Source organism: Helianthus annuus, chromosome 11, assembly GCF_002127325.2.
Source record: "Helianthus annuus cultivar XRQ/B chromosome 11, HanXRQr2.0-SUNRISE, whole genome shotgun sequence".
Classification (NCBI taxonomy): domain Eukaryota; kingdom Viridiplantae; phylum Streptophyta; class Magnoliopsida; order Asterales; family Asteraceae; genus Helianthus; species Helianthus annuus.
This window is the reverse complement of record NC_035443.2, coordinates 154,303,937-154,330,694: the sequence shown is the minus strand read 5'-3', so window position 1 is coordinate 154,330,694 and position 26,758 is coordinate 154,303,937. Positions and strand designations below refer to the sequence as shown.

Sequence of the window (26,758 nt, the reverse complement as noted above, 5' to 3'; positions counted from 1 at the left end):
GACAAGGGTTAGGATGCGTGTTGATGCAAAGGGAGAAAGTTATTGCATACGCATCACGCCAACTAAAGATTCACGAAAGGAACTATACCACACACGACTTAGAGTTAGGTGCAGTGGTATTTGCACTAAAAATTTGGCGTCATTACCTTTATGGGACCAAATGCACGATATTCACGGATCACAAGAGTCTACAACATATATTTAACCAGAAAGAGTTAAATATGCGCCAAAGACGATGGGTCGAATTGTTGAATGACTACGATTGTGAGATCAAATATCATCCGGGCAAAGCGAACGTTGTCGCGGATGCTCTAAGTCGAAAAGAACGAGTTAAACCTTTGCGTGTGCGATCTTTAAGGCTTACAATTCATAACGACCTTACCTCTCGAATTCTTAATGCTCAGCAAGAAGCATTAAAACAAGAAAATATCAAAGCAGAAATGCTTAGAGGTATGGAAAAGCAATTAGAGTCGAAAGAGAACGGAGCCTTATATTTCATGAATAGAATTTGGATTCCTCGTTTTGGTGGTCTTCGAGACCTAATTCTTGACGAGGCTCATAAATCCAAGTATTCGATACATCCTGGAACAGATAAGATGTATCACGATCTCAAGGAATTTTATTGGTGGCCTAATATCAAAGGTGATATTGCGACATATGTTGGAAAATGTCTAACATGTGCTAAAGTTAAGGCCGAGTACCAAAAACCTTCTGGATTGCTACAACAACCCGAAATCCCTAATTGGAAATGGGAACATATTTCTATGGATTTCGTAACTAAATTACCCAGGACTTCTCGTGGTCACGACATGATTTGGGTAATCGTCGACCGATTAACCAAGTCAGCTCACTTCTTGCCTATCCGGGAAAAAGATAGTACTGAAAAGTTAGCTAAAATCTATCTCAGAGAAATTGTAGCAAGACATGGTGTACCTTTGTCGATAATCTCTGACCGAGACGGTCGTTTTATATCAAGGATTTGGCAGTCTTTTCAAAAGGCCTTTGGATCCCAATTAAATTTGAGCACGGCCTTTCATCCCCAAACAGACGGCCAAAGTGAACGCACAATTCAAACTCTAGAAGATATGTTGCGTGCTTGTGTGATGGACTTAGGTGGAAATTGGGATACTCACTTGCCTCTAGTGGAGTTCTCATACAATAACAGTTATCACACGAGTATTAAAGCCGCACCATTTGAAGCATTATATGGCCGAAAGTGTCGATCTCCTGTATGCTGGGCAGAACTAGGCGACAAACAACGGTTAGGTCCTGAGTTAGTTCAAGAAACTACTGATAAAATATTTAAAATTCGAGACCGTATCAAGGCGGCTCGAGACAGACAGAAAAGCTACGCTGACAGATGCCGCAAACCGTTGTCCTTTGAGGTTGGAGACAAGGTGTTGCTAAAAGTCTCGCCGTGGAAAGGCGTAGCTAGGTTCGGTAAGCATGGGAAGCTTAGCCCGAGATACATAGGACCTTATGAGATTTCGGAAAAGATTGGAAACGTCGCCTACAAGTTAAAATTGCCTGAAACACTCAGTAACGTTCACGATACTTTTCATGTGTCGAATTTGAAAAAGTGTCTTTCGGATGAATCACTTATTATTCCCCCGGACGAAATCCGTGTAGACAACAAACTCCATTTCATCGAAGAACCTGTTGAGGTTCTAGATTCAAAGATTCACAAAACGAGGAGAAGTCGAATCAAACTAATCAAAGTCCGATGGAACTCGAAACGAGGACCCGAGTTCACATGGGAACGAAAAGATGAAATCAAAAAGAAGTACCCTCATTTGTTTAAGAAAGTCTCAACTAAGAAGGGACGCAGATTTAAAAATTTCGGGACGAAATTTTCTTTAACAGGGGGAGAATGTGACAAACGGCAAAATTCCGGTAATTCCGTACAACTTGAACAACTATTTCGACTATTATTTTCGCGTATTTGACTTAATTTTAATTAATTAAAGTCTTGAGAGTCTAGGGATTACTAAAATCATAGTGAAGTATGATAACGAATCCGTTGCGATTAGAAACAATATCCTAGACTAACAATAGGAACGCGAATAAACGATACTTGTCAGTACTAGTCGCGGTACAGTCTGACACAATGAAAACAAGACATACAGTTATGTCTACACAAATATTCTATAAAAAGCTTTGTCCAAAAATATTATGTGTCTAATTATTTACAAAATTCCAATTAAAAATCAATTTGTCCAAGTCCGCAAAATAATACAGCAATCCTACGGAAATGTACAGCATTCCGCAGAGCGAAACAGTAACTGTCCGAAAAACCCAAAAATAAATATTATTTGACATAAATAATATAATGGGTATTAAAAACGACACAAAATCCGCAATCAAATCTTATTGCGTTAAGCTACACGGCTAGTTCAGTAACTGCCAGTCAGCAAAGCCGGTACCGGAACCGTGTCAAAAATAATAAAATTTTTAGTCCAAAAAGTTGGATTAATTATTTGAATAATAAATCAAGTGCAAAAATAATTTTTGTTATGTATTTATCTAAATAAAACACGGTGTCAGTATTTAACCCGGTACAGGACCCGAACCGACTTTTTCACCCGAATTACAAAATAAAAATTTTGGTGAACTAGTTTTACCTAGTGTCACATTACTTTAAAATATTAGAGCTTAAAACCTTGTAGATATTTTTATATAAAATATCAAAGTTCTAAAAATGCTTAAAGTATTGAGTTTAAACAATAATTTTATAAAAAAAAATTCAGCAAAAATCCCCTTCCCTTGGCTGATTTTCGAATTGGTGGGCCCCTCTCAATGCCACCATTGTTTAACTTGTTGTGTTGGAACTAGGAGAGCATGATTAGTGTAGCTTTAATCCAAGTAAACCTTCCAACACTCCACCTTCTCTTTCATAATCCCAAAACCATCAAACAAAATACCAACTTCCTCTCTCTCTTCAAAAAAATCGGCCAAACCAAGTTACTACCATATTCATCTTTTTCAAACTCAAGAACTCTATTTCAAGCATGCATGGATGATTCAAGAAGGGTTCAAGACTTGAAGAAGCACTAGGAACCTTGGATAATCTTATTTTCTCATCTTCATCCATATTTTCCTAGCAAAAATTGTAAGAACACTACACTAGTCTTACTTCTATCTTGATTTCTTTTACAAGTTCATCATAATCACATATGAAAAACAACAAGAAACAACTAAAAATCATTATTTTTAACCATGATTTTTCTATGATTATGAAATGAACTTGGAGAAATCTAGACTAATAAACTTGAATCTTGGTTATTCTTACTCAAAAAGATGATCTACATACATGCATGTAGGATCAACCAAGATTCATCAACAAGGTGATGAACATGAGTTTTTGATGAACATGCATGCTAGTAAAATGTGAAAAACCATTTAAAAACAAGAAAATAAATTTTTGAAAAATTTGTTGAATAAAGTTTCCATTTCTGGAAAGGATCAAAAGCAAGAAATATGTTAGTAGTAAACATTTTGAATACGTATTTATGCTTCAAATGACTTTGTAAGACATCTAAAACAAGAGTTTTTCATAAAATCTCGTTTTACAAATTTTGGCAAAAATAAGGAATAAAGTTTCCTTTTTGGGAAAGTTAAGAACAATATCATGTTCATGCTACTTTCGTTGACAAAATGTGATAGATATTGATACTTGATGATGTTTTGTATTGAAATAATTTGAAAACAAGTTTTGTATAAACTTGGGGAAAATCCATATTTCAAACAAAACCATGGCAAAATTTTTATAAATTTTGTGATGTATTAAAAGTTGTTAAACAAAGAAGTTTGTGACTAAAATTATTATTTGAGGTCTTTAAACATGGTTAAACAATTTTTGGACAAAGTCATAAATCCATGTTTTATAAAAAGATTTCTAAATAAAAATGACAAGTATATATTTTTGGATAAAATGTGTACTTACAAAAATATTCATCAAGTATCATAAGTTTATATATTTTGATGTGTACATCATGTGTTAGTTTTAGTAGGAACAAATGCAAAATTATTACACATCCCTAAAAATTACAATAAAATATATATAAACTTGAAAATGAAATAAAATGTCCATCCTTGGACACGAAAACACAAATGGACAAATTCGGACACTATTGGACTATATGGACTTTTGGACAAACAAAAATGGCACAAACAAAGCAAATGGTAAAACGTGACGGACAACACAAACGGGATAAATGATACGGATAAATAAAACCGACAAGTAGTAAATGACTAGAATAAAATACGAACCGTCACACAAGTTTATGCACTAAAATATTCAACAATGGCATAAGTAACAATTTTTATAAAAATTAGATTTTTATAAAAATACAAGTATTACTATTATTATTATTTTTTTTTATTTTATTTACTAGCCCAAAAATTATGTAGTTTAAAAAGTGGTCTATAAATTAAAATTGGGCTAATGCCCATTTCTCATAAACAAAATTTGGGCTAGGCCCACTTTTACAAAACAATGGACTAAAATGTATTTTTAGTCAAAATTGGGCTAGCCCCACTTTTATAAAATGTTTTGGGCTAAGACCCACTCTTACAAATTAATTTGGGCTTGACCCATATTTTTAAACAAAGTTATTTAGGCTAGGCCCATAAGCACCAAATACCCAAAATGGACTTAAATTCTAAAACATAAATTAAGCCCATTCAAACACAAATAAAATAAAATAAATGTATATATACAAGGAAGTTATATATATATATGAAAACACAAAAACAAAATACAAGATAGAATATTTGTATGATACACAAAAACAAACCTAAGTGTCTAACTAGATTAGAACACTTGTAGGTCGAGAAACGAACCGCGAACAAGGAATCGAATAGAGATTTGCACGGAACGCAAATCTGTGAGTTCATGTTTTCCCCTTTTACTTTGAATGTTTATAGTTTTAAACTTCGGGGATGTATACATGTTAAAAATAGTATGATAATACAATGAAACTATTTTGATCACATGCGGATAGGTGTTAAAATAAAGGGGCCATTAATGAATAAACAAGTACCGAGGAACAAACGGATAGATCTATTTGGGTTTTGGCAAGCCCCACTCTTAACGACAACGATAACCACGATCGTCAAGAGTGCCTTTGTGTCCAAACTAGTGTCGTTGACACACACAATAAATTGTCAAGGTTTGGTTGCCTCCTATTCGGCATACATATTAGTGTCCTTGCAACACACTAATGATCATACAATTTTTTTTATCATACTATACGAAAACAAATTTTATTACTTCAAATGTTTTGGAGACTCATTTGATGCAAAAACAAAATAACATGAATTCACTCAACTTTTGTTGACGTTTTCAAAATTAACATGTATTACAGGAGATTAGTGGACGGCTTTGGGAAAATATGTTCAAGTGGTTATCAAGAACGCAAGCTTTTGTGATGTCATCCGTTTTTAGTGTTATGTTTTGAACTTTGAATAATGTAGTTAAAGTTGTTGTTATTGTTTCAAGTTTTAAACAAGACATATGTAATGTAAATTATGGTTTTGAATCAAATGTATGGATGAACAATCTTTTATGTTTCAAATATGTTGTTTACTCGATTGATTGTAACGATTGCCGCTCTCGTCACACCTCGCCATACGCTTCCGCACAAACCGAAAATCGGGGTGTGACAATTTTAGCATCTACTTGTTCAGATGTAGGAATTGATTTTGTCTTGTGAAAGCACAATATCTTATCTAACATCTGTTGAGCACCAGAAATGCTATTCTTAACAAAATACATTTTAGATGTATATTATCAAGATTAAATTGCCAGCAGTTATCTACAGAAATTTTTGTTCAAGGTTTTTGCCAAATGTCCATTATTCCAGACAGTGGTTTAGCATCCCAGATGATGAAGACATTTCTACTAAAGCTACTCATTTTGTGTCTAATTACTTGAACTAGAACATTAGTATCTCAGTAGTTCAAAATCAATTTGCAATCAATTTTTGATCTGTGACAACCAAACTTGAGCTTAACATGACCTTGATATGTGTGCCATTTCCTTTTGATCAGATTTAAGGATAGTAATTTCACACAAAAATAAGGAAATTGCATCCTGACCAGAGATGAACTTTTACTATCAAAAATGAGTAAAAGTACAAAATATATTTTGTAAAAAGTAATATATATCTGGTTTTATTTAGAGAAAAACACCTTAAAAAAATTAAAGGATGTTTTGAAGATCATCAAAAGGATCTGACAGCTTTTCAAATAAGTTCATGATCATATCATTCTCAAGTTATTTTGACCATTGTTTGGGGTCATTTTCTTGTCAATTGATTGTAAATTCTTCTTTTAAGGTCAATCACTGGGGATGTCATTGTTACATGAACAATTTCTGTATTTGATGAAAGCACACAGTTGCATGATGACCACTGTTTACCCAACTTTGACCTCATAAGTGTTTTATGCTTATACTCTTTTTCTTTTGGATTCAAAAGTTTTGAGATAGCCACACTTTGAGTTTTGTTCATTTTCTTCTTCCCTTTTTACCCTTCCCATTCATAAGTACAGAAATACTTACCGAGAGATTTTATTTTGAAGAAGCTTAGTCCAGAATCATTTTGAAGTAATGTTTTGAGAGATCTGGCCACATTTGTGCATGTTTTATTACCAGATCTCACACTACGTATGATTTGGACTGTTTTGACACCTTATTTTCTTAATGTGTTTTGACAAAGTTGATTTGGTCCTTTTGAGGATTCTCAACCTGCCTTTGAGCACATAAGAAATTTTGACTAAAGCTTTATTTCCCTCTTTCTATGTTAGCAGAACACTAGTGTTTATATGAACATAGGTTTTGCTAATCTGAGGTGCATACTTTAGTGTAAAATATGATGAAAACATCACAGATTTCATAACAGCAGTTGAAATCAATTTTGAATGAAGATCAACATCCCATAGTTACCAGATAAGTTTCCAGATCTGGAAACTATGAGTGATTTGTGCATGACATCACCAGTTGTATGAGATTTGTGAATCTTATTTGACATCTTGGTTGTTTTACAGAGCTTTTGAGTCATCACTTTGAACATGATTTCTCGTTACTCTGTTTTTCAACTAAAATACGACCAACCTTAGTATCAATGAATTGTGAGCTGAACTGTTACGTCAAATTGATTGTTAGATCGAATTTGACTGTCCAAGCTCTGATACCAATTGTTAGGATCGGAGGCTCTCATGATTGTGTTTGTTTGTATAAATTGAACATTCAGAGAATATTTAAACAGTGAAAAGTGCAGCGGAAATGAATACAAACTTTGTAAACACAATCCAAAGAAGAGAATAGTATGATAAACAATTGCTTCACATTAAGTCAAATGATTGAATTACAAAGCAAATGATTACAAGCATGCTTACAATACTAAACTCCCCCTCAGCCTAATACTCCAAGGTTTGTTGCACAAGATGAAAGGATTGGACTGGAGAAGAAGAATCTACTCAGTCAATCAAATGTAACAGTACATGGTACTGCTCCATTTATAGGCAAACCAAACCACTGAAGCATCTCAACTGACGTCACCATGAAAGTGACATCTAACAACCTAACAAACTCTATCTACTGATCTATACAACTACTGCTTTGCTAACTACTGAATAATACATTATATTACATAAAAAGAATAAAACTGCTGCTGCATCATTCCACTGCTGTGAACCCAACAATACTTGTCATGATCAGCAGTGCTTGATTCAAGGCAGCAGATTGAACAGCAGGGCTTTTAATCTTCATCAGTCTTTGTGTTGATCAGCAGTTGTAGGTCAGCAGATGTTGATATAGGCAGTACTTTGGAGCATATCAGATGTTTGAGCCACATTCAAGGGGAGAGCAAAGTGTAGGCTGCTGCTTATTGTTAGTCCACTGATGTGATCCGGTTTTGGCTTTACATTATCTGTTCCTTTGGTAGGGTTCAATCCCAACAACTCACGACGTCGTGAGTAAACACGAGCAGCAGTGACATTACGGTAACATCTGATGTTCAGCACTTTCAGATCATTGAACTGATTAAAATAAATTCCACCAGTATCAGACTTTCGATGATGATTGTAATTGAAGTAGTCATCACACAAAACCTTATAGCGCCTGGTAGTTGGATTCCAAAGAATCAACTGACAGCAAATCCCTTGATTGCAACTAACAACAAACCAATAAATGAGGATAGAATACGTAAGTTGCTAGGGTGGACATTGTTAGGAAAACTTAAGGTTTTGCTTCTAACAACATTCAAACTACCAGCAACTACGTCGTCAATGACAATTGACGTGTCTTTAAAGGATAATAGTTTCTTTTGTACTGAATCTCCTCTTCGAAGAGCATGCATCATCTGAAATGCATGACTTGACAATTCATTATAAAAATTCTTGGAAAGACATTTGAAACGGCCAATATCTTCTGCAGAGAGCCTTGTGAAAATCTCGTAAGCAATCACTTGAAACCCATTTCTTTCCATTCTGAAGAGAGCATTGTGAAAATCTCGTCAACAAACTTTTGAAGATGATTGAGTAGATGGATGAAAACGGTAATGATCAAAACCACTGCCCAATGTATTTTATATACCCAATGAAGGCGGTTATGACTAAAGAATATGATGCGACAGTCGTTAGGCTTTTAATGCATTTACATGGGAAAAATATAAAATTAAACACATTATTATTATTATTAAAAATAACCTATTCATTTACCTATAAGAAGCCTTTAACATAAGAAAGAAGTGATTGAGTGATGTGCATTAATTGCAAAGTACATATCCCGAGGCATTTTGAATTTGAAATTACCGGCAATTTTTTTACCACTGCTATGCTATATGTTTACCAAAGGAAACATCTGCTAAGTTATACTTTCTTAGTTATGGGCAGTAGTTTACACTCTTAAATGTGGGCCAGACCTTTGACATTAAATATAGAGCAATAGTTTGAAATACAAAGATATTGCGAACATCTGTTTAAGCCTCTCCTGTTTCCAACAGTAGCAAGTCAATCAGATGTTGGCAACAACAGATGATAGCAATTGACAACAGTAGCAAGTCAAACAGCCGTTAGATCAGCAGATGATGATTTAGAGCAGATGTTCTCTATACACTAATAGAAATTGATACAATATCAACATAATCTAATTAAACTCAAAAACAATTTCACTTATACATCAAAAGTCCCAATCTGCAATTACACGATGATAATAAAAAATAGATAATAATACTAATTCAGCTTAAAATTACAACCAAACTTTAAAATCTAACAACACCACCAAGAAATTTACGAACCTAACATCAAAAATTTAGTGCTTTTAACTACAAATTTAGTGCTTTTAGCTTTAAATTGCATCAATGTATATCTTCGAGAATCGCCATGAACTCCACGGAAGTACTCAATGCATCAACATCAGGTTTCTAGAAACCTGATCTCTCGTGAACAGATCAAGATGCAGCAGTAGAAGATCCTTTCTTGCGTTTAGTAGGTCTTTCCTGCGGGTTCTACATCATCATCATCTGCCCAAAAGCATATACATAATCATCATTTAAATGAACATTATTAATAATCTTTCTTTTGTGTTTAATTTAACTTTATGCTTCTTTTAATACAAACCTATAATAACCCGCAGCAGATTGTATGAATTTCAAACAACTGGGATTAGACTGAAATATAAACCGAGAATTAGAGTATATCACTTGAAAATTAAGAATTCAAAATTTTAAAACTGGAGTAGCAAAAAACACATACTTTACACGAAGTTGAAACAATGACACTGGAAACAACTGTAGAACAATCATCATCATCATCATCTGCAGGAAAGACCATTACTCTAGTAAGATAAAATGTTATCTTACAACAGTAGCAGATCCTTTCTTGTGTTTAGTAGGAACTACTGCGGGTTCTACATCATCATCATCTGCCCAAAATCATACACGTAATCATCATTTAAATGAACATTATTAATAATCTTTCTTTGTGTTTAATTTAACTTTATGCTTCTTTTAATACAAACCTATAATAACCCGCAGCAGATTGTATGAATTTCAAACAACTGGGATTAGACTGCAATATAAACCGAGAATTAGAGTATATCACTTCAAAATTAAGAATTCAAAATTTCAAAACTGGAGTAGCAAAAAACACATACTTGACACGATGTTGAAACAATGACACTGGAAACAACTGTAGAACAATCATCATCATCATCAACTGCAGCAGATCATTCACAATCATCATTTAGTCATAACTCAGATAACAAAACTTTAGTAAAAATCAAAAAGAAAAACAAACATAATCATATATATCACATTACCATGATCAAGGAAAACCACATATCCCCAAAATTTTTTCTGAAAGTGGGACAGAGAGAGCTTCAGTTTTCTGTTATCCTTTATGAACAAATGCCGAGTATTGAGAGGAAGGGGTTTGAGGGAGAGATACATTAGAAATGTGGTTTGAAAATACAAAAGTGGAGAACACGTTTATATAAGAAGATAATTGACAGAATTGAGTGAGTGACATGCATTAATTGAAAATTACATATCCCCATGCATTTTGAATTTCAAATTACCCGCATTTTCAAAACAACTGCTGCTAGGTATACATTTGCCAAAGGCAGCATCTGCTACTTTCTTATAGAAGAGCAGATGTGTTGCCCTTTCGAATGTGGGCCAGACCATTTGAATACACAAGACACAAGACAGTGGTCTGAAATCAAATTATTAAAGTGATTTATATATTAGGCTTTATGATGTAATAATGAGATAAGAAAAGCCTTGTTGGACACCCTCTCCCGCTGACACATCAGCTTTTCTTATGTCACTTGGATTTCTCTTTTTATAGAAAGTATAGATAGATTACATAGTATTAAAAAATACATATAATGTATAATATTAATGGGTGGAGATACAATAGGAAGTTTATTTGGCTAGGAAGACTAGGAAGTGATCTTGACCATCCATTTAGTTAATCAATGGCTAAGATTAAATGAATGAAATTGAAGCAAAAAAAAAAAAAAAAAAAAGAGGCGCGTGGGTTTGTTAGGGGCATTCTAGTCAATCCAGCACAATAGTTTCTCTCTCCTCCAATTCCCCCCCAATTTTTTAAACGTTAATAACTTTTTCATACGACATTATTTTTTTATAAAAATTGCACCAAAAAAACGAGCGTTTTTTTATCTTTAAAACGAGTATACTATTGCTATATTTAAAAAAAATTAAAACCTAGTTGCGTAAAACGCAATAGAAAACCCCCCAGTTACGTAAAACGCAATGAAAAAAACCTAAAAATGACATTTTTCTAAAACGTAATGCACAAAAAACACAAAGAAATGTCTTTTACCTAAAACGCAATGCACCTAAAACACTTAAAAATGTCTTATTTCTAAAACGCAATGACCAGAAAACACTTAAAAATGTCTTATTTCTAAAACGCAATGGCCATAATGCACTTAAAAATGTCTTATTTCTAAAACGCAATGCCTAGAAAACACATAAAAATGTCTTATTTCTAAAACGCAATGGCCTAAAAACACAAAAGAAACTGTTCTCTCTAAAACGCAATGAACTGAATACACATAAAAATGTGTTTACCTAAAACGCAATGAGTAAAATCACTTAAAAAAAGTTTTATTTCTAAAACGCAATGACCAGAAACTGTTGTTCACAGAACCAGAAACTGTCTAAAACGCAATGACCAGAAACTGTTGTTCACAGAACCAGAAACTGTCTAAAACGCAATGACCAGAAACTGTTGTTCACAGAACCAGAAACTGTCTAAAACGCAATGACCAGAAACTGTTGTTCACAGAACCAGAAACTGTTGTTCACAGAACCAGAAACTGTCTAAAACGCAATGACCAGAAACTGTTGTTCACAGAACCAGAAACTGTTGTTCACAGAACCAGAATCTAACTAAAACGCAATGACTAGAACCTGTTGTTTACAGAACCAGAAACACTGTCTACGAATGTAGTTTTCCGGAGGCAATTTACAGAAAATTAATTTTTCTGATGCATTTTTATTACAACAATTTAATCGGAAAAAAAAATTTCCACCCCAGCCAGGGGCTCTGCCCCTTGGACCCCGCCAGGGGCTGCCGCCCCTAGGACCCCGCTACCAGGGGCGCTGCCCCCGGACCCCCGCTAAGATCGTAAAACGCAATGAGTAAATAAAAAACCCAGATCGTAAAAATGAAATTAAAGAATTTCTTACATGGATCGAAGTGATTTCTTCAACAATTGACGAAGTTTGCAATGATAGAAACACTTATCAGCGCTCAAATCGAACGAATCGAATGATTATCTTCAAAATCACCGGAAAAAACGAGTTTTTTTATGAAATTAAACTGGGTTTTCTTCAAAAAAAAAAGCTGAAGAACACGTTAATCGGGTGCTTGAATCATTGATTTGTGATGAAAATCGCACTATAATGTAGTGATTATTGAGATAGAAAGTGAAGAAATGGTTGAAGATGGTGGGTTTTGAAAATGGTGGGTTTTGAAGTTACTGGATTTTGAAAAGGAAGAAGAAAGGGTTGGATTGACTAAAATACCCTTTTTCTTTATTTTAAATGTTGCCACATGTCCTAATCCTATTGTTTCCTACACTTCCTAGCCAAAATAAACTTCCTATTTGATCTTTTCCCTAATATTAATACCAATTATTATCGAATATTCAAAAAAAGTGACATGATACATTCCAAAAGTTCAAATAATAATTCAACCAAAACCACAAAATGAAATGAAAAACCCATAAGTACTAAAAATCTTTAGCTAAAAACATCAAATATTAAAAATATGGTGAAAAGTCCTAAATCCTACAAAGATTTATTACATGTCGGTTCGGTTCGGTTATGGTGGGTATGGAAAAAATGATAACCATAACCGACCCGCTACTTTCGGTTTTCAAAAAAGCCATTAACCGACCCATCGGTTTTTTCGGTTCGGTTTTTTCGATTAATTCGGTTATGGTTCGATTAATTCGGTTTTTTTCACACCCCTAATCAAAATCGACTTGTTTATCTTTATAATTCTTTTAATTTTAATTTAAATATGACCTCAAAGAACATATTCCTTTTGAGTATAAACAATTTTCAATAATTCTTTTAATTTTAATTTAAACATGACCTCATAGAACATATTCCTTTTGAGTATAAACAATTATCAATAATAATAGTAATAATAATAATTGAGACGTCAAGGGTGCATGCTGTCAAAGTCAAAAACTATAGATTCACATCGCTGTCATGGTCGTTGAAGCTCAACGGAATCCCAATCAATCAAAAGTAGTCAAACCAAATAACCAATGCCCACTTGTAATCTGAACATGATAATATTTATGGCGCCATCTCACTCGCCGGATCTTACTATCCACCAGGCTAACACTTTGACTTTTTGCCTTCTAATCTTTATCTTCAAACATAGTACAAACAAGCAAACATTTCAATAATTCATCACCTGTTATTGGTTTCCAAAAGTCAAACCCAGTTCTATGTGAGTGTGGAGATGAAGAAAGCAGAGTTGTTGGTGTGTTTTCTGTGGTTGAACTTGTTCATGTTGTTAAGATCTTCTGAATCTGTGGTGCCTCAACATGAAGGTAAGGGTTATTCAAAGTCAAATTTTGTTTATATGGTTTGAATTTTCATGTAATTTGAATTTGGGTTTGTTTATTATGTATATAAGGTGTTTGATGAAATTCCTGATATGGGAAATAGGCAGTGGCGGACCCAGAAATTATTTGCTGGGGGTGCGGATGAGGTGTTCAACCATATTTTCAAGGGGTGCGGTCGGGTTTTTTTGCCTAAAATATACACTAAATTTTTTTTTTCAAGGGGTGCGGCCGCCCACCCTGACCACTATGTAGGTCCGCCCCTGGAAATAGGTAGTTTTAATCAACTTATTCAATGATGGATCAAAATTATAGGTCGTCGTCTAACGGGTCGAATTTCGGTCAAAGTGTATTCCTATACTCGGGGCTGTTTCAACAGACCCTAAGCGAACTACCAAGTAGGGGCCCTAATTTCACCCATAAACTCTCCTCCAATCCCGATGGACCCGTCGTCTAGTGATAGCCGATAGCCTAGAAATTGAAAGCAGGTTGTGATGGGAAGTGGGAACGATGATTGCGGCTGTATTTTAGGGGCTTTAGGCCCATAGTTGTCGATAGCGAATAGCGACAAGGCATGGCTTGGCTACGTAGCGAATAGCGACAAATAACGACGGCTATTTTATAAATAGCGATTACACTAGAAAAGGAATTTTGAAAATTTTTATATGCATATTACATCAAAATACCCTTGTATATATGCTATTTTACATGTATATTTAACGAAAACCTATAAATCTAGCTATTTTATAGCTATAACCCTTTATAACATTAAAAAAAATTAAAAAAATAATAATAATAATAACTGTCGCTAAATTCAATAGTCATCGCTATGAACCAAATAGCGACAGTAAGTCGCGTCGCTATAAATCGTGCTATAGCAACCGCTATGGTCGCAATTAACAACTATGTTTAGGCCGCTGAATAATGATGATTAGGTCGATGGTTGTTGTTGTGTTGCAATAGCTGATGCGAAATAGGCTTTGAAATTGGGCTTTTTTTTGCTAAACAATATTTACTTTGGGCTCCTTGAAGGAAAAACTAGTTTAATTTTGGAATAAACGTATTTATTTGGGCCCGATACATATACTATATATAAAAACTATCTAAAAACTTGGACGCCTGTATTTTTTTGTGGCTCTAGGCCCGTGCCTAGGTTGCCAAGCCTATGGAGCCGGCCTTGCCTATACTTGCAAGTTACAACCTTGTAAAGTTTTGTTGAGAAATCTGGTTTATTGTTTCTAGAGTATTGTTTTATGGAATAATATCTAAGGGAGGTTAGGCCGAACACGGTTTTTTGATAGAACAGGAAACACAAAATTAATCATTCATTTTTTCAATCTTAAAAGCTTTTAAGCATAAGAAAATGGTTGAAATGCAATGTTTATTTATTAATCCTAAAATTTTAAAAAATGAACAAATTTCGTTTATTTATAGAAGCTTATCTGCAAGTCATGTGTAGGTAAACATTTAAAAATTTAACAAACATATGAGCACATTTGTTTAATGGTTGTTTATGTACATAACATACGCATACATATGTAAGAAGTAAAGATTTAAAAAATAATGAACAACTGATAAAAAAAAAAAGTTAAACGATTTAGCTACAAAAAGAACAAAAGACCCATGAAACAAAACCATCCAGTTTGAGCCGCCACCGACCCTCCCATTTTGCCACCCAATGCGTAAAGCAGAAGTTTGATTTGTTGGTATTGGATAAGAAGGCTTGCTGTATTTTTTGATTTCAAAATGTTTATTATGAGAATTGCAATATTTGTTTTTCTACACAAATATTTATTCAAACTTAACTCACCTTTTAGCCTATTGTCATCCTTACATATTATTGATGCTAATGTGTTTAACCAACAAAATTCTCATATTTATTATTAATGAAGGGCAAGTTAACTGTATGATGCAAACTTTGACAAAAAAAATTCAACCATACTTACAAAATTCTTCTTCATTTAATTTGATCCAGTGGTAACCGTTAATAGTATTCTTACCACAATGGGTGCAACCAGTTGGAGGTTCAACGGTGACACTTGCAATCTTGATCTCATTGCCCAAGTGCCAAAGCTAACTCAAGAAGCTAATGCCAGTACCGGATGTGACTGCAACAACACCGACTGTCATGTCGTAAGGATGTATAATACTCTTTTCCTACTCAACCCCTCATTTCAATGCATTAGTTGAATGTTACGTTATATTTGTATTTTCAGTAGAGGTGGTAAAATGGGTCGGGTATTGGGTCATGTTCGGAGCACGTTGTGTCCAGATTCTAGAATATTAAAATGTTATTATATTTTTTGATCTATGCAGCACAATGAAGTTTTACAGTCTTCCTGGTATTCTTTCACCTGAACTGACGAAGCTTCCTTATCTCAAATCAATGTGAGTTCATATAATCATACTATATAATTCTGCATTATTATGCTCGATCCTAAAGTACAACGAATCGAAGTCAAAATTAGTCTCATCCCGTAATCATATTTGTTTGATTTACAGTGACTTTGCTTACAATTACTTAAATGGCACAATTCCACCAGAATGGGGCATGACACAATTGCAAGACATGTAAGATTTTTTTCAACTTTTTTTATTTATTTAGAATATTTTCGGTATGAGTAACTTTGTAAACTTAACGGTCTGCGATGACCATAACGCAGTTCTCTTCTTGGCAATCGAATAACCGGGAAAATTCCACCTGAACTAGGGAATATTACCACTCTCACAAAGCTGTAGGTCATCTTGTTTATTTCTTTATCTATGTGAAAATATTTAGACAAATAAACACGGGTCTAAGTGAACTTTATAATCAGGGATCTTGAAGCAAACTATCTTTCGGGAACTGTTCCTTCTCAACTTGGGAGATTAATTAATTTGAAATCTTTGTAAGATTTATTAATCTTTTGATGATTACATGTTTTCTTCATTGTGTACTTTTTTTCTACTAAACTTCATACTAAGAAACTTAACAAATTTGTATTTTTTTTCTAAATTTCAGGATCTTGTCCTCGAACCAGTTTACGGGGACACTGCCCGCAGCCCTTGGTGAACTAAGAAACTTAACAAATTTGTAACTTTTTTTTTACATTATAGCTTATATGGCATTTCCTTATTTCAAAACACGTTTCATCATTATAGCTTATATGGATGGCATTCCCTTATTCCAAAACAAGTTTCATTTTAAAAATTCCTGTAAAACTGATAAGTTTTTAAGTTTCAATTTCATAGTTGATACAGGATTAAAGATATATATATATATATATAGGAAGAGGATCATGAGAAAACTAAAAATCTCTAGCAAAAACATGTTGCAGACCGCATGGGGCATTTTCAGTATTACACTTGTGTAATACATGATGTAACAGTACGTTTTTTTTTCCAGAATTTTTATTTTTTTGGATATACTGTGTATATGCATTATACGAAAAATAAAAAAAAATTGGAAAAAAGAAACGTACTATTACACATGTGTAATAATATATCATGTATTACACATGTGTAATACAACGTTTTTTTGCCTTGCGGACCGCAAGCACTTATTCATGCGGTCCGCAACATGTTTCTGCTGGAGTTTTTTAGTTTTTCATTTACAAATATAAATTACATGGAACTTTTAGCAATGACTACACATAATACAATCCATATCAAAATCCATTTGATTTCAACCGACAAAATATACCTCAACGTTTTGGAACTCAGACATCTTTCTTTTGCAATACAGTAGGATAAACGATAACAACTTCAGTGGGCGCATACCCGATTTCATACAGAACTGGAGACAACTTACTCGACTGTAAGATTATTTTTCGTATATATCATTTAACTGCATTATAACACCAATATATAAATCACACCAGGCATTCGTACCATTGATCTTCTTTGTTGTTTTTTCTATCTGAAGTGAAATGGATGCATGTGGACTCGAGGGGCCAATTCCTTCAAGTATATCTCTTCTTGAGGATTTAACCGATTTGTACGTGAAAAATCTCATCTAATATTCATAGTAGGTTAATGCATATCCAATATGTTTAAACATCATTTAATTAACCAATATGTTTAAACTGTACCATCTGACCCGTTAGAGGAAACATATAACCCAAAGCGACCCGTTTTTTCATAAACGGGTCGAACTGATTTTGCAAACAATTCATGTTGTGTAGGAGGATTACTGACATGGCTGGACCAGTGCAGGGATTTCCGCCACTTAATAATGCTAGTAATTTGATAAGGCTGTATGTACAAATTTCATGCGGTTCTTTGTTTTATGCTTAGACTTACAAATTGATAAACTTCATTCTCGGATTTAGGGTCCTGAGAAATTGCAACATATCAGGAGAATTACCTCCCTATGTTTGGATGATCAGAGATCTCGAAACGTTGTAAGTTTACCAACAACGTTTAGTTTGTTTTCTCAATTGATATTGCAGGCTAGTTACATTTTAAAATTAAAAACAAGGACAGTTGAATTGAACATCATACCGAAAAAATGAGACTTTGTGATGTTGAACATTGTGTGTAAAGGTGGCATATTGGCATATCTAACACATTAAATATTTATAAAATTTCTAAAAATTGGACAAGAAAATGTTTACGGGCCAACCCAACCCAACCGGACCCATACTAGAAATGAACGTTTTCAACTCGAAGTTGTATTGACCTGTGATGCGGGCCCAAGTGTGGAGGAGCGGGCCATCTTGTATTTGGAGGCCCAAGATCGTGTAACAAAAGGGGCTTCACTAAAATGGCTCTAACTTGGGCTACGGGGGTCCGTTTTGGGCGTGCGACCAGGCAAAACGAACGTGAGAACGAGCTCCATCTTGCTGCAAACGCCTACGGCGGTTTGGGTCATCGTCCGGGCCAAAAAACGCTTATTTCTATTAGTTATTTACGTTTTTATGTTTTTTGAAGTGTTTTGGGCATTTTGTTTTTGGGCTTGTGTTTGGCCCATTGTCTTTTTGAGGCCCATTTCGAATTTCTGTTTCTATTTATATGTTCCTTTAGTAATGTGAAAGATCAGACTTGAATTTTGAATTAACTCATTTTCACTTCAAATTTTGTGCCCTTTGGGTTGAATTTTGGGGGTTGGGGAAGAACTACACGGGTATTCGCAGAATCAACGTGTTTGATCTTCGTTTTTGTAACACACGCTACATCAACCTGTTACTCAAACTGCCAATCTTGCTACTTCTAATTGTGTAATATAACAAAACATGTGCCAGCTTCTTTACAATTTTTTTGTTGGTTTATCTAATGGCATCCCTTTAATAAAAATGCACAGGGATGTAAGTTTTAACAGACTAGTAGGTGGAATATCCCCGAACATCATGGGGCGGAGCTTAAGATTTGTGTAAGTGTGATCATGTTCCAATATCTTTTAGGATATTTTCAATAACTATTGATGTGATGTTTATTTAAATAGGGTTTTAACCGGTAACATGTTAAGCGGAGACATACCTGACTCGCTTTTGATAAATGGAGCTAGTATGTAAGTTTGTTCATGGATCTTATGATTATAGTTTTGTATGTATTATGAGATGTGACAATTTCAACCCATTTATATTTATCTATAAGAGTTCACATTGCAATAGTTATCTAATAATGAAACGGGCTGAGCGGGCCAACGGGTTAAAAGTGGCCTAAAAGTGTTCATTCAGATGTTCACAATCTTCTAAGTTGATTTTGTTGAAACAAATTCGATCTAGTTTTAGTTTCTATAATCAAATCTATTGCATTAATCATCAATAAATTCTAGAAAATGGATAAAAAATGTTGGCGGGTCAACCAAATGTGACCCGTTGACCTGTTTCCCAACCCGCCTATATTTCTGTTTATTCTGAAACTGATGTTGTACCTGATGCATTTGATACAGAGACTTGTCCTACAACAATTTTACTTGGCAAGGACCTAATCGACCCGCATGCAAACAAAACATGTATGGATTACTCTTTAGTGACCCGAGAAGCCTTAGGTGCAAAAGGACTTCCGTCTATGCCATTGACGACTAATTATTTTCTCTAATTCTTTCAGGAATACATACATTAATTTATTCAAAAGCTCCTCAACCGGGAATCCACTGTAAGACAATGTTTATTTGATTAGTTAACTTATCGAGTTTCATTGTTTACTCGGAGTTAACTGCCATTTTCGTCCCTGTGGTTTGTCCAATTATGCCAGTCCGAGTCAAATTTCAAATTTGTACCATTTCCGTCCCTGACATTCTTCAAACATGCCAGTTCCGTCCAAAAAACCAACGTCTGTTAAAACCTGCTGGCATAAGTGGACAAACCACAGGGACGAAACTGGCATAACAGACGTTAGTTTTTTGGACAGAATTGGCATGTATCAAGAATGTTAGGGTCTCAAAAGGTACAAATTTGAAATTTGGCCTGGACTGGCATAACTGGACAAACCACAGGGATGAAATGATAGTTAAACTCGTTTGCTCATATAGGAAGATGAATAAACATAGTCATGATGTCAATTGCTTATACATTAATGTTATTAACAGACAGGACATACTTGCCTGCACCGAGCATATTAAGTGTCCAAGATGTAAGCATTTACAATTATAATTCTAGACATACTCATTGAACTACTTTGACATAAATGTATATTATGATCCGTACGGCAGACGGGTGTTCGTTGCATATTAATAGCGGTGGAGATGACGTTCGAGTTAAAGAACGTAACAACGACGTTGTTTACAAAGGAGATGCACATGTCGATGGTGGTGCATCTCGATGGTACATAAGCGATAGTAACTGGGGATTGAGTAGCACTGGGGACTTCATGGATGACAATATTTTCCAAAACACGCGATACATTTCGACATCAGAAAACTCATCGTCTTCCGTTTATGCGACTGCACGCCTCTCTCCTCTTTCACTGGTTTACTTTAGCCATTGTTTGGAAAATGGCGAATATGTTGTTAATCTACACTTTGCGGAATTAGAGTTTACTAATGATACTACATATAGAAGTCTCGGCAGGCGGATTTTCGATATTTATATTCAGGTGATGAAGATATTTAATTATAGTTTTCGTTGCATAAAATTTCAAATGAAAATGTGCATTTAACTTAATTTGTTTGTAACAGGGACGACTCGTTAAAAAGAACTTCAATATTGAAGATGAGTCTGGTGGAATGGGAAACCCAGTGGTCATGCCGTTTAATGTGAGCGTGACGAATAACATTTTAGAAATACGTTTTTACTGGGCTGGTAAAGGGACAACTCGGTTTCCTCGAAGAGGAATTTATGGGCCCCTCGTATCTGCTGTTTCTGTCGAGCCTTGTAAGTATCTCATATCTTTATCTTTATACATATTCATTCAGCATTAAGTCATACATACAGAGGTTAAAATGGTAATTCCATCATCCAGAATCCTACTTATCAAATACTCATTTTTCGTTCAGATTTCAAAACGTGTTCAACTGGTGGAAAGAAGAACAAAACTGCTTATGTTGGTATTGCGGTTGGAGCATCGTGTTTTGTTTTGTTAGTGTTGGCAGTCATTTGGTGGAAACGCTCTTCGAAACATAATAAAAGAAAAGATAAAGGTATGCAGACTCCGTCAATTTAAATGTCCCCTTTTAACTATAAAGTTGATAAACAATTGTTTGTTGAACAGATTTTCAAGGAATGGAGTTGAGAACAATCTCATTTTCGTTTAAGCAATTAAAATCCGCCACACGCAACTTCAGTGTTGCGAACAAAATAGGAGAAGGAGGTTTTGGCCCCGTATACAAGGTAATAATCTGACAAAAATGATTACTCATGTGACACTAGAAGTAGACCCGTTTACTTACGTGTGGGTCAATTGGGGTTGTGTTTTATATCAAACGGGCTGAACGTGCAGAAGGTAGACCAAAGTCTACTTTCCAATGCCTAAAACCTCCTAAAGCGCATTTTTAAGAACTAATAACATTGTGTTGTATTAGTACGGTTTCTGTAATTATAACGAATGATTAACTAAATAGATGAAAAATTGTTTGTGGGTCAACCCTAGGGGTGTTGAAAAAGCTAGTAGCTCGCGGCTAGCTCAAAGCTCGGTCAGAAAAAGCTCGGTTCTAAACGAGCTAGCTCGGTTCTAAACGAGCTAGCTCGGCTCGGCTCAATTTGTAAACGAGCCGAGCTCGAGCTAGGCCTGGCTCGGCTTGTGAGCTCACGAGCCGGCTCGAATTGTTTTATTTTATATACATTAATTTTAATGTTAAATGTATTAAAATAAAAAAAATATATGTGGGACGTGTTAACATTTCAAGTTTAATTAATTAATAACATATAAAAATGGATAAATTACTTTTTGAGTCCTTGTGTTTTAGTGGTTTTAACTAGTTGAGTCCAAAAGCAAAAAGTTTAACGACCTGAGTCCCTATAAGCATTTTCATTAACCATTTGAGTCCTTTTGAGTCCAATTTTTTAGACTCAAAACGTTATAAAATGAACAAAATTGGACTCAAAACGTTACAAAATAAATGACTAGGGACTCAGGGCGTTAAACTTTTTGATTTTGGACTCAAGTGGTTAAAACCACTAAAACACAGGGACTCAAAAAGTAATTTACTCTATAAAAATACAAGAAAGTAAACAAAAATTATACATATAATACTTTTAATATGTCTTTCGGTCTTTAAAATATTAGAAAAACAAAAATAATGCATATATATATGTGTAATTTGTATTTCTTCTTTGTTTTTTATGTTATTAATATTTGTAAAAATAAAAGTAAAAATTAATGAGCCAGCTTGAATTGGCTCGAGCTGGACATTTTACGAGCTCGACTTTTTCAGCTCGATTAATAAACGAGCAGAACTCAGCTGACTCGTTTAAATTCGAGTTCTAGCTCGAGCTTAACCTGACTTGGCCCGTTTCGAGGGGTACTAGAGTGTAAACGATTAGTTGATTTCTCGTGTCGCACCTCTACTCATGTTGTTCAAATTGCATATATGGATTGTGAAGTTGTGTGATATTCATTGCAGGGTATGTTGAGTGATGGAACGGTTGTCGCAGTGAAGCAGCTTTCATCGGAGTCAAGACAAGGGAACCGTGAGTTTTTAAACGAAGTTGGTGTAATATCTTGTTTACAACATCCAAATCTTGTGAAGCTTCATGGATGTTGCATCGAAGGAGATCAACTAATGCTCGTATACGAGTACCTAGAGAACAACAGCCTTTCGAATGCTTTGTTTGGTGAGTGTTTCAGTAAAATGATCGCATACGGTTTTCTCTTTATATGGTTGTTATTTATGGTGAAGTTGCATTGTGTAGGTTTAAATAAAAGTAAATTGATGTTGGATTGGCCGACAAGGTTTAAGATATGTATTGGCATTGCTAGAGGGTTAGCTTTTCTTCATGAAGAATCAAGGCTGAAAATTGTGCATAGAGACATTAAAGCTACTAATGTACTTCTCGACAAAGACCTGAACCCGAAAATAGCCGACTTTGGACTAGCGAGGCTGCATGAAGATGACCAAACTCATGTTAGCACGCGTGTTGCTGGCACAATGTAATTCCTAATATCTATAACATTTCAATCCAATCATATATATAATATATAAGTTGATTTGTAATACAATGCTAACAAAAGTTTGATTGATTTGCAGTGGATATATGGCGCCTGAGTACGCGTTGTGGGGTTTCTTAAGCGATAAAGCGGATGTTTACAGCTTCGGGGTGTTGGCGTTGGAGATTGTGAGCGGAAAGAACAATACCAGTTACATTCCTCGTGACAATTGCATATGTCTTCTAGATTGGGTATCAGTTAACTCTTTCATACCACCTAACTTAAGAAAGCAAAAAATACGATGAATTTATATGGCACCTACATAAATTACACGGGTCCAGACATTTAAAAATTTAAAACATTGTTACATTTGAAATAATGTTGTTTTTATAGTAAGATTAAGTTAAAAGGTTTTTTTTTTTTTTTTTTTTTTTTTTTTTTTTTTTTTTTGTATTAGAAATGTACTTTGGATGACTCTGACCCGTTTGCTTTGAACCGTTTGTAACTAAATGAATTTTACCTGTTTGACCGGTTAGATATTAAAAATTACCCAAATGAACGCAAGTTAGAAGATTTTTTTTTTCAAGTATACTTTTAGTAATTTTTAAAGGTTTTATGTGTTAAAAAAGACACTTTGGATGACTCTTTTCTTTGATTTTTTTTTAAATAAATTTTACACGTATGACCCATTACGTTTTAAACATAACCCGAATGAATACATTGCAAAAGTAAGGTTATCTTATAAGATTTTATGTTAAAAAGCACGTTGGATGACTCTGGCCCGTTTTCTTTGAACTGATTTTCATTTATATAAAATTTACCCGTTTGACCCATTAGATTTTAAACATAACCCGAATGAATACAAGCTGGTATTTATTTCAAATCTATTTTTAGTAAGATTATTTATAAGGTTTTACTTGCAAAAGACCACTTTGGATGCCTTTGACCTGACGTCTTCGAACTGTTTTATCCAATAAATTTTACCCATTTGATCCGTTAGGTTTTAAACATAACCCGGATGAATACACGTTAGTTGGAATTAGTTTCAAACGCCACTCTCTTTTCCTGGACACACTGAGAAACAATATGTACATTTTGCAGGCTTGTCAATTGCAAAAAAGTCGAAACTATGAGGAACTATTTGACGAGAAACTGGGGTCGGATATCAACAAAGAAGAAGCAGAAATCATGGTGAAAATAGCGCTTTTGTGCACAAACGGTTCTCCGTCAATAAGGCCCATTATGTCCGAGGTAGTGAGTATGCTTGAAGGTCAAACATGTGTCCCAGAGATAGACCCTGAAGCAGGTGGCTACACCGATGATTTGAGATTTAAAGCCATGAGAGACTTCCGTGAGGACAAATACAAGAAAAATAGTCGAAGTCAACACTCTACTTCGGCCCAAACTGACCCGTTGTTTTCAGTTTCTTCTTATGATCATTCTGAGATCGAGCCAGTTGAGACAAGATGATGATACAAAAGACGGTTTAAACCGAACTGCAAGTGTGAAGTGAGTTTTGGAGTTGTTTTGTCACATTGTTCATAGAGTTATGTAAATACATATGTTTGTTACTTGATGGCAAAATAAACTTACCTTCCTACTTTCCTGACTGTAAATGTTTAAATAGTAAGAGAGATTCTCACTGCCTGCAACCTTAAGTTATGTGTGATACTCATGTATGTTATATATATGATGATAAGATGGTATTTGAAACAGTGGTGGTTCCTCATTGGGTAACATTATATAAATAAATCGTCATTAAAAATTCACAAAAACTTTTTTTTGGGGTAACAAATGCGAAAAACGTTTATAAATTCATTAACCATCCATCTATCTGATTACACAACTCCGTCTTCACATGTGTTACTAAAGAAAAACCTCTATCAACACTTGTAGTTGCAACGGTAAATCTAATGATAGTTTTGATAAACAAGAGACCCATGAAAATTAAATATATTTTCTTGTTTCCACCATCTTTTTTACAAAATTAGATATACCACGTTTAGTGTCTCTGGAATATCAAATGAACTAAAATTATCATACGGGTTCAAAGTACCCATACACGTAAACAATTCGTTGGTTACCTTGTTAAACGGTTGCCAAACTCTTGGATTTGCGTATCTAGAACCGTGTTAAAATTATCAAACTCATAATAACGACGATTGGTGATGTTAGTCTTTTTTCTTCGACTTTTCGGTTAATGTGATCGTTGGTCATCTTTGTTAACCATTTCAATCTCATATTTTTTTACTAAAAGTTGTGACCTCTTTCGAAAGTGAATCAAAACCTTCAGATTGTTTAACACCTTTCACCAAAAATCTATTTGCAAGAACTTAAGAAGCCAAAAACAACTTGTAACTTATGTTGGAAGAGTTAATGAAGTGAACTAGTGTTATTAAATCCGCGCGTTGCGCTGGAAATCCTCGCGTGGCGCCATGGGTGGGTATTAGTTCGTTTAACTTCGGTACTGACACTTGTTATAGCAACCAATAGAGAAAAGAATAAAAAAAATTCATGATATGACCAAAAATATACCAACACGGCGGGAATTTGATCGGTATTGATTTGTTTTGTTACGCCACCTACACTCGTTACAAAAACCCATAGAGGAAAAACATCTTGATATGACCAAAAAATACCGACACGTTATTTACATCGATCAAAAACAAACGCAAGTTATATAAGATATATATAAAAAACCACTAAATAACACATAAAAACCTTTATAAAAAGAATTACTATTCATTCAAGTTTGTCTATTAATAGTACTAGTTATAAAATCTGTCGCCGCGTTGCGGCAAACTTATTTTGTTATTTAGTCCGTGTTTATATGTGTTTGAAATCAATACAAGCGCGTTGCACACGGAATCGCTGACAAGAATAAAAAGAAAATGTAGCAAAAAACACAAAAAAATAACCGAAAGAAAATCAACTAAAAAGTTGTATGATAATGATGTTGTTCGGTAGAAACTCATAGTCAGAGATGAGCAAATAGTAATGGGTACCGGTACCGAATTTCCTGAACCGAATAATAGGCGTTCCTAGTACAGGTTCGCTACCGGTTTTTACATTCATATACCGATACCGTAACCGGGGTATCAGTTGGCACCGAGCTCATCCCTACCCCTGAAACTAAAAAAAAAGGTGTACGATACCGTTGTTCGTACGGTACCCGTGATCAGGGATGAGCAAATGGTACTGGGTGGTAGCAGTACCAAATTTCTCGAACTAAAAGACTATCAAACTCAATCCGGTACCGACTTTTAGCGTTGAACCGGTATTTTCGATACAAGTACCGTTGACACCAAACTTATCAAACTTAAAAAGTAAAGAGAATAACAATTATTATAATATTTTATTATAATATAATATATAAAAAATACTGTTCATTTCGTTTTGATTTTAATATATAGATAATATATAAAAAATATTGTTCATTTCGTTTTGATTTTAATATATAGATAAATATATAGATAATAGAGTAAACTGCCATTTTGGTCCCTGTGGTTTGGGCAGTTTTGCCATTTTAGTCCAAATCTCAAACTTTTTAAATTTGGGTCCCTGTGGTTTGCATTTTGTTGCCATTTTAGTCCAAATCTAAAAAACTCTCATTTTTCGACTGTTCCAACATCCATT

The 26,758-nt window shown here is 34.5% G+C and overlaps 1 protein-coding gene and 1 long non-coding RNA gene across 3 annotated transcripts; both read left to right on the top strand.

Annotated features, from left to right (window-relative positions):
* Window positions 1–2,919: 2,919 nt before the first annotated feature.
* On the top strand, window positions 2,920–5,508 carry LOC110887212. The gene is made up of 3 exons (XR_002563150.2): window positions 2,920–3,109; window positions 4,829–4,886; window positions 5,367–5,508. It is a non-coding gene; the product is annotated as an uncharacterized LOC110887212 (long non-coding RNA).
* Window positions 5,509–13,302: 7,794 nt separating this feature from the next.
* On the top strand, window positions 13,303–24,837 carry LOC110890806 (probable LRR receptor-like serine/threonine-protein kinase RFK1). 2 transcript variants are annotated; one of them, XM_035979234.1, is made up of 24 exons: window positions 13,308–13,603; window positions 15,591–15,756; window positions 15,932–16,003; window positions 16,118–16,186; window positions 16,279–16,350; window positions 16,432–16,503; window positions 16,617–16,688; window positions 17,340–17,411; window positions 17,520–17,591; window positions 17,779–17,850; window positions 17,926–17,997; window positions 18,897–18,965; window positions 19,038–19,103; window positions 19,488–19,550; window positions 19,646–19,693; window positions 20,127–20,170; window positions 20,250–20,632; window positions 20,715–20,910; window positions 21,033–21,176; window positions 21,248–21,366; window positions 22,599–22,809; window positions 22,888–23,125; window positions 23,223–23,373; window positions 24,224–24,835. In XM_035979234.1, the coding sequence occupies exons 1-24, from the start codon at window positions 13,513–13,515 to the stop codon at window positions 24,590–24,592; spliced, it is 3,003 nt and encodes a 1,000-aa protein (XP_035835127.1). In that variant the 5' UTR covers window positions 13,308–13,512; the 3' UTR covers window positions 24,593–24,835. The 2 variants fall into 2 exon arrangements, with proteins under 2 accessions (XP_035835126.1, XP_035835127.1); XM_035979233.1 differs by having other exon boundaries at window positions 13,303–13,603; window positions 22,599–23,125; window positions 24,224–24,837.
* The last annotated feature ends 1,921 nt before the right edge of the window (window positions 24,838–26,758 follow it).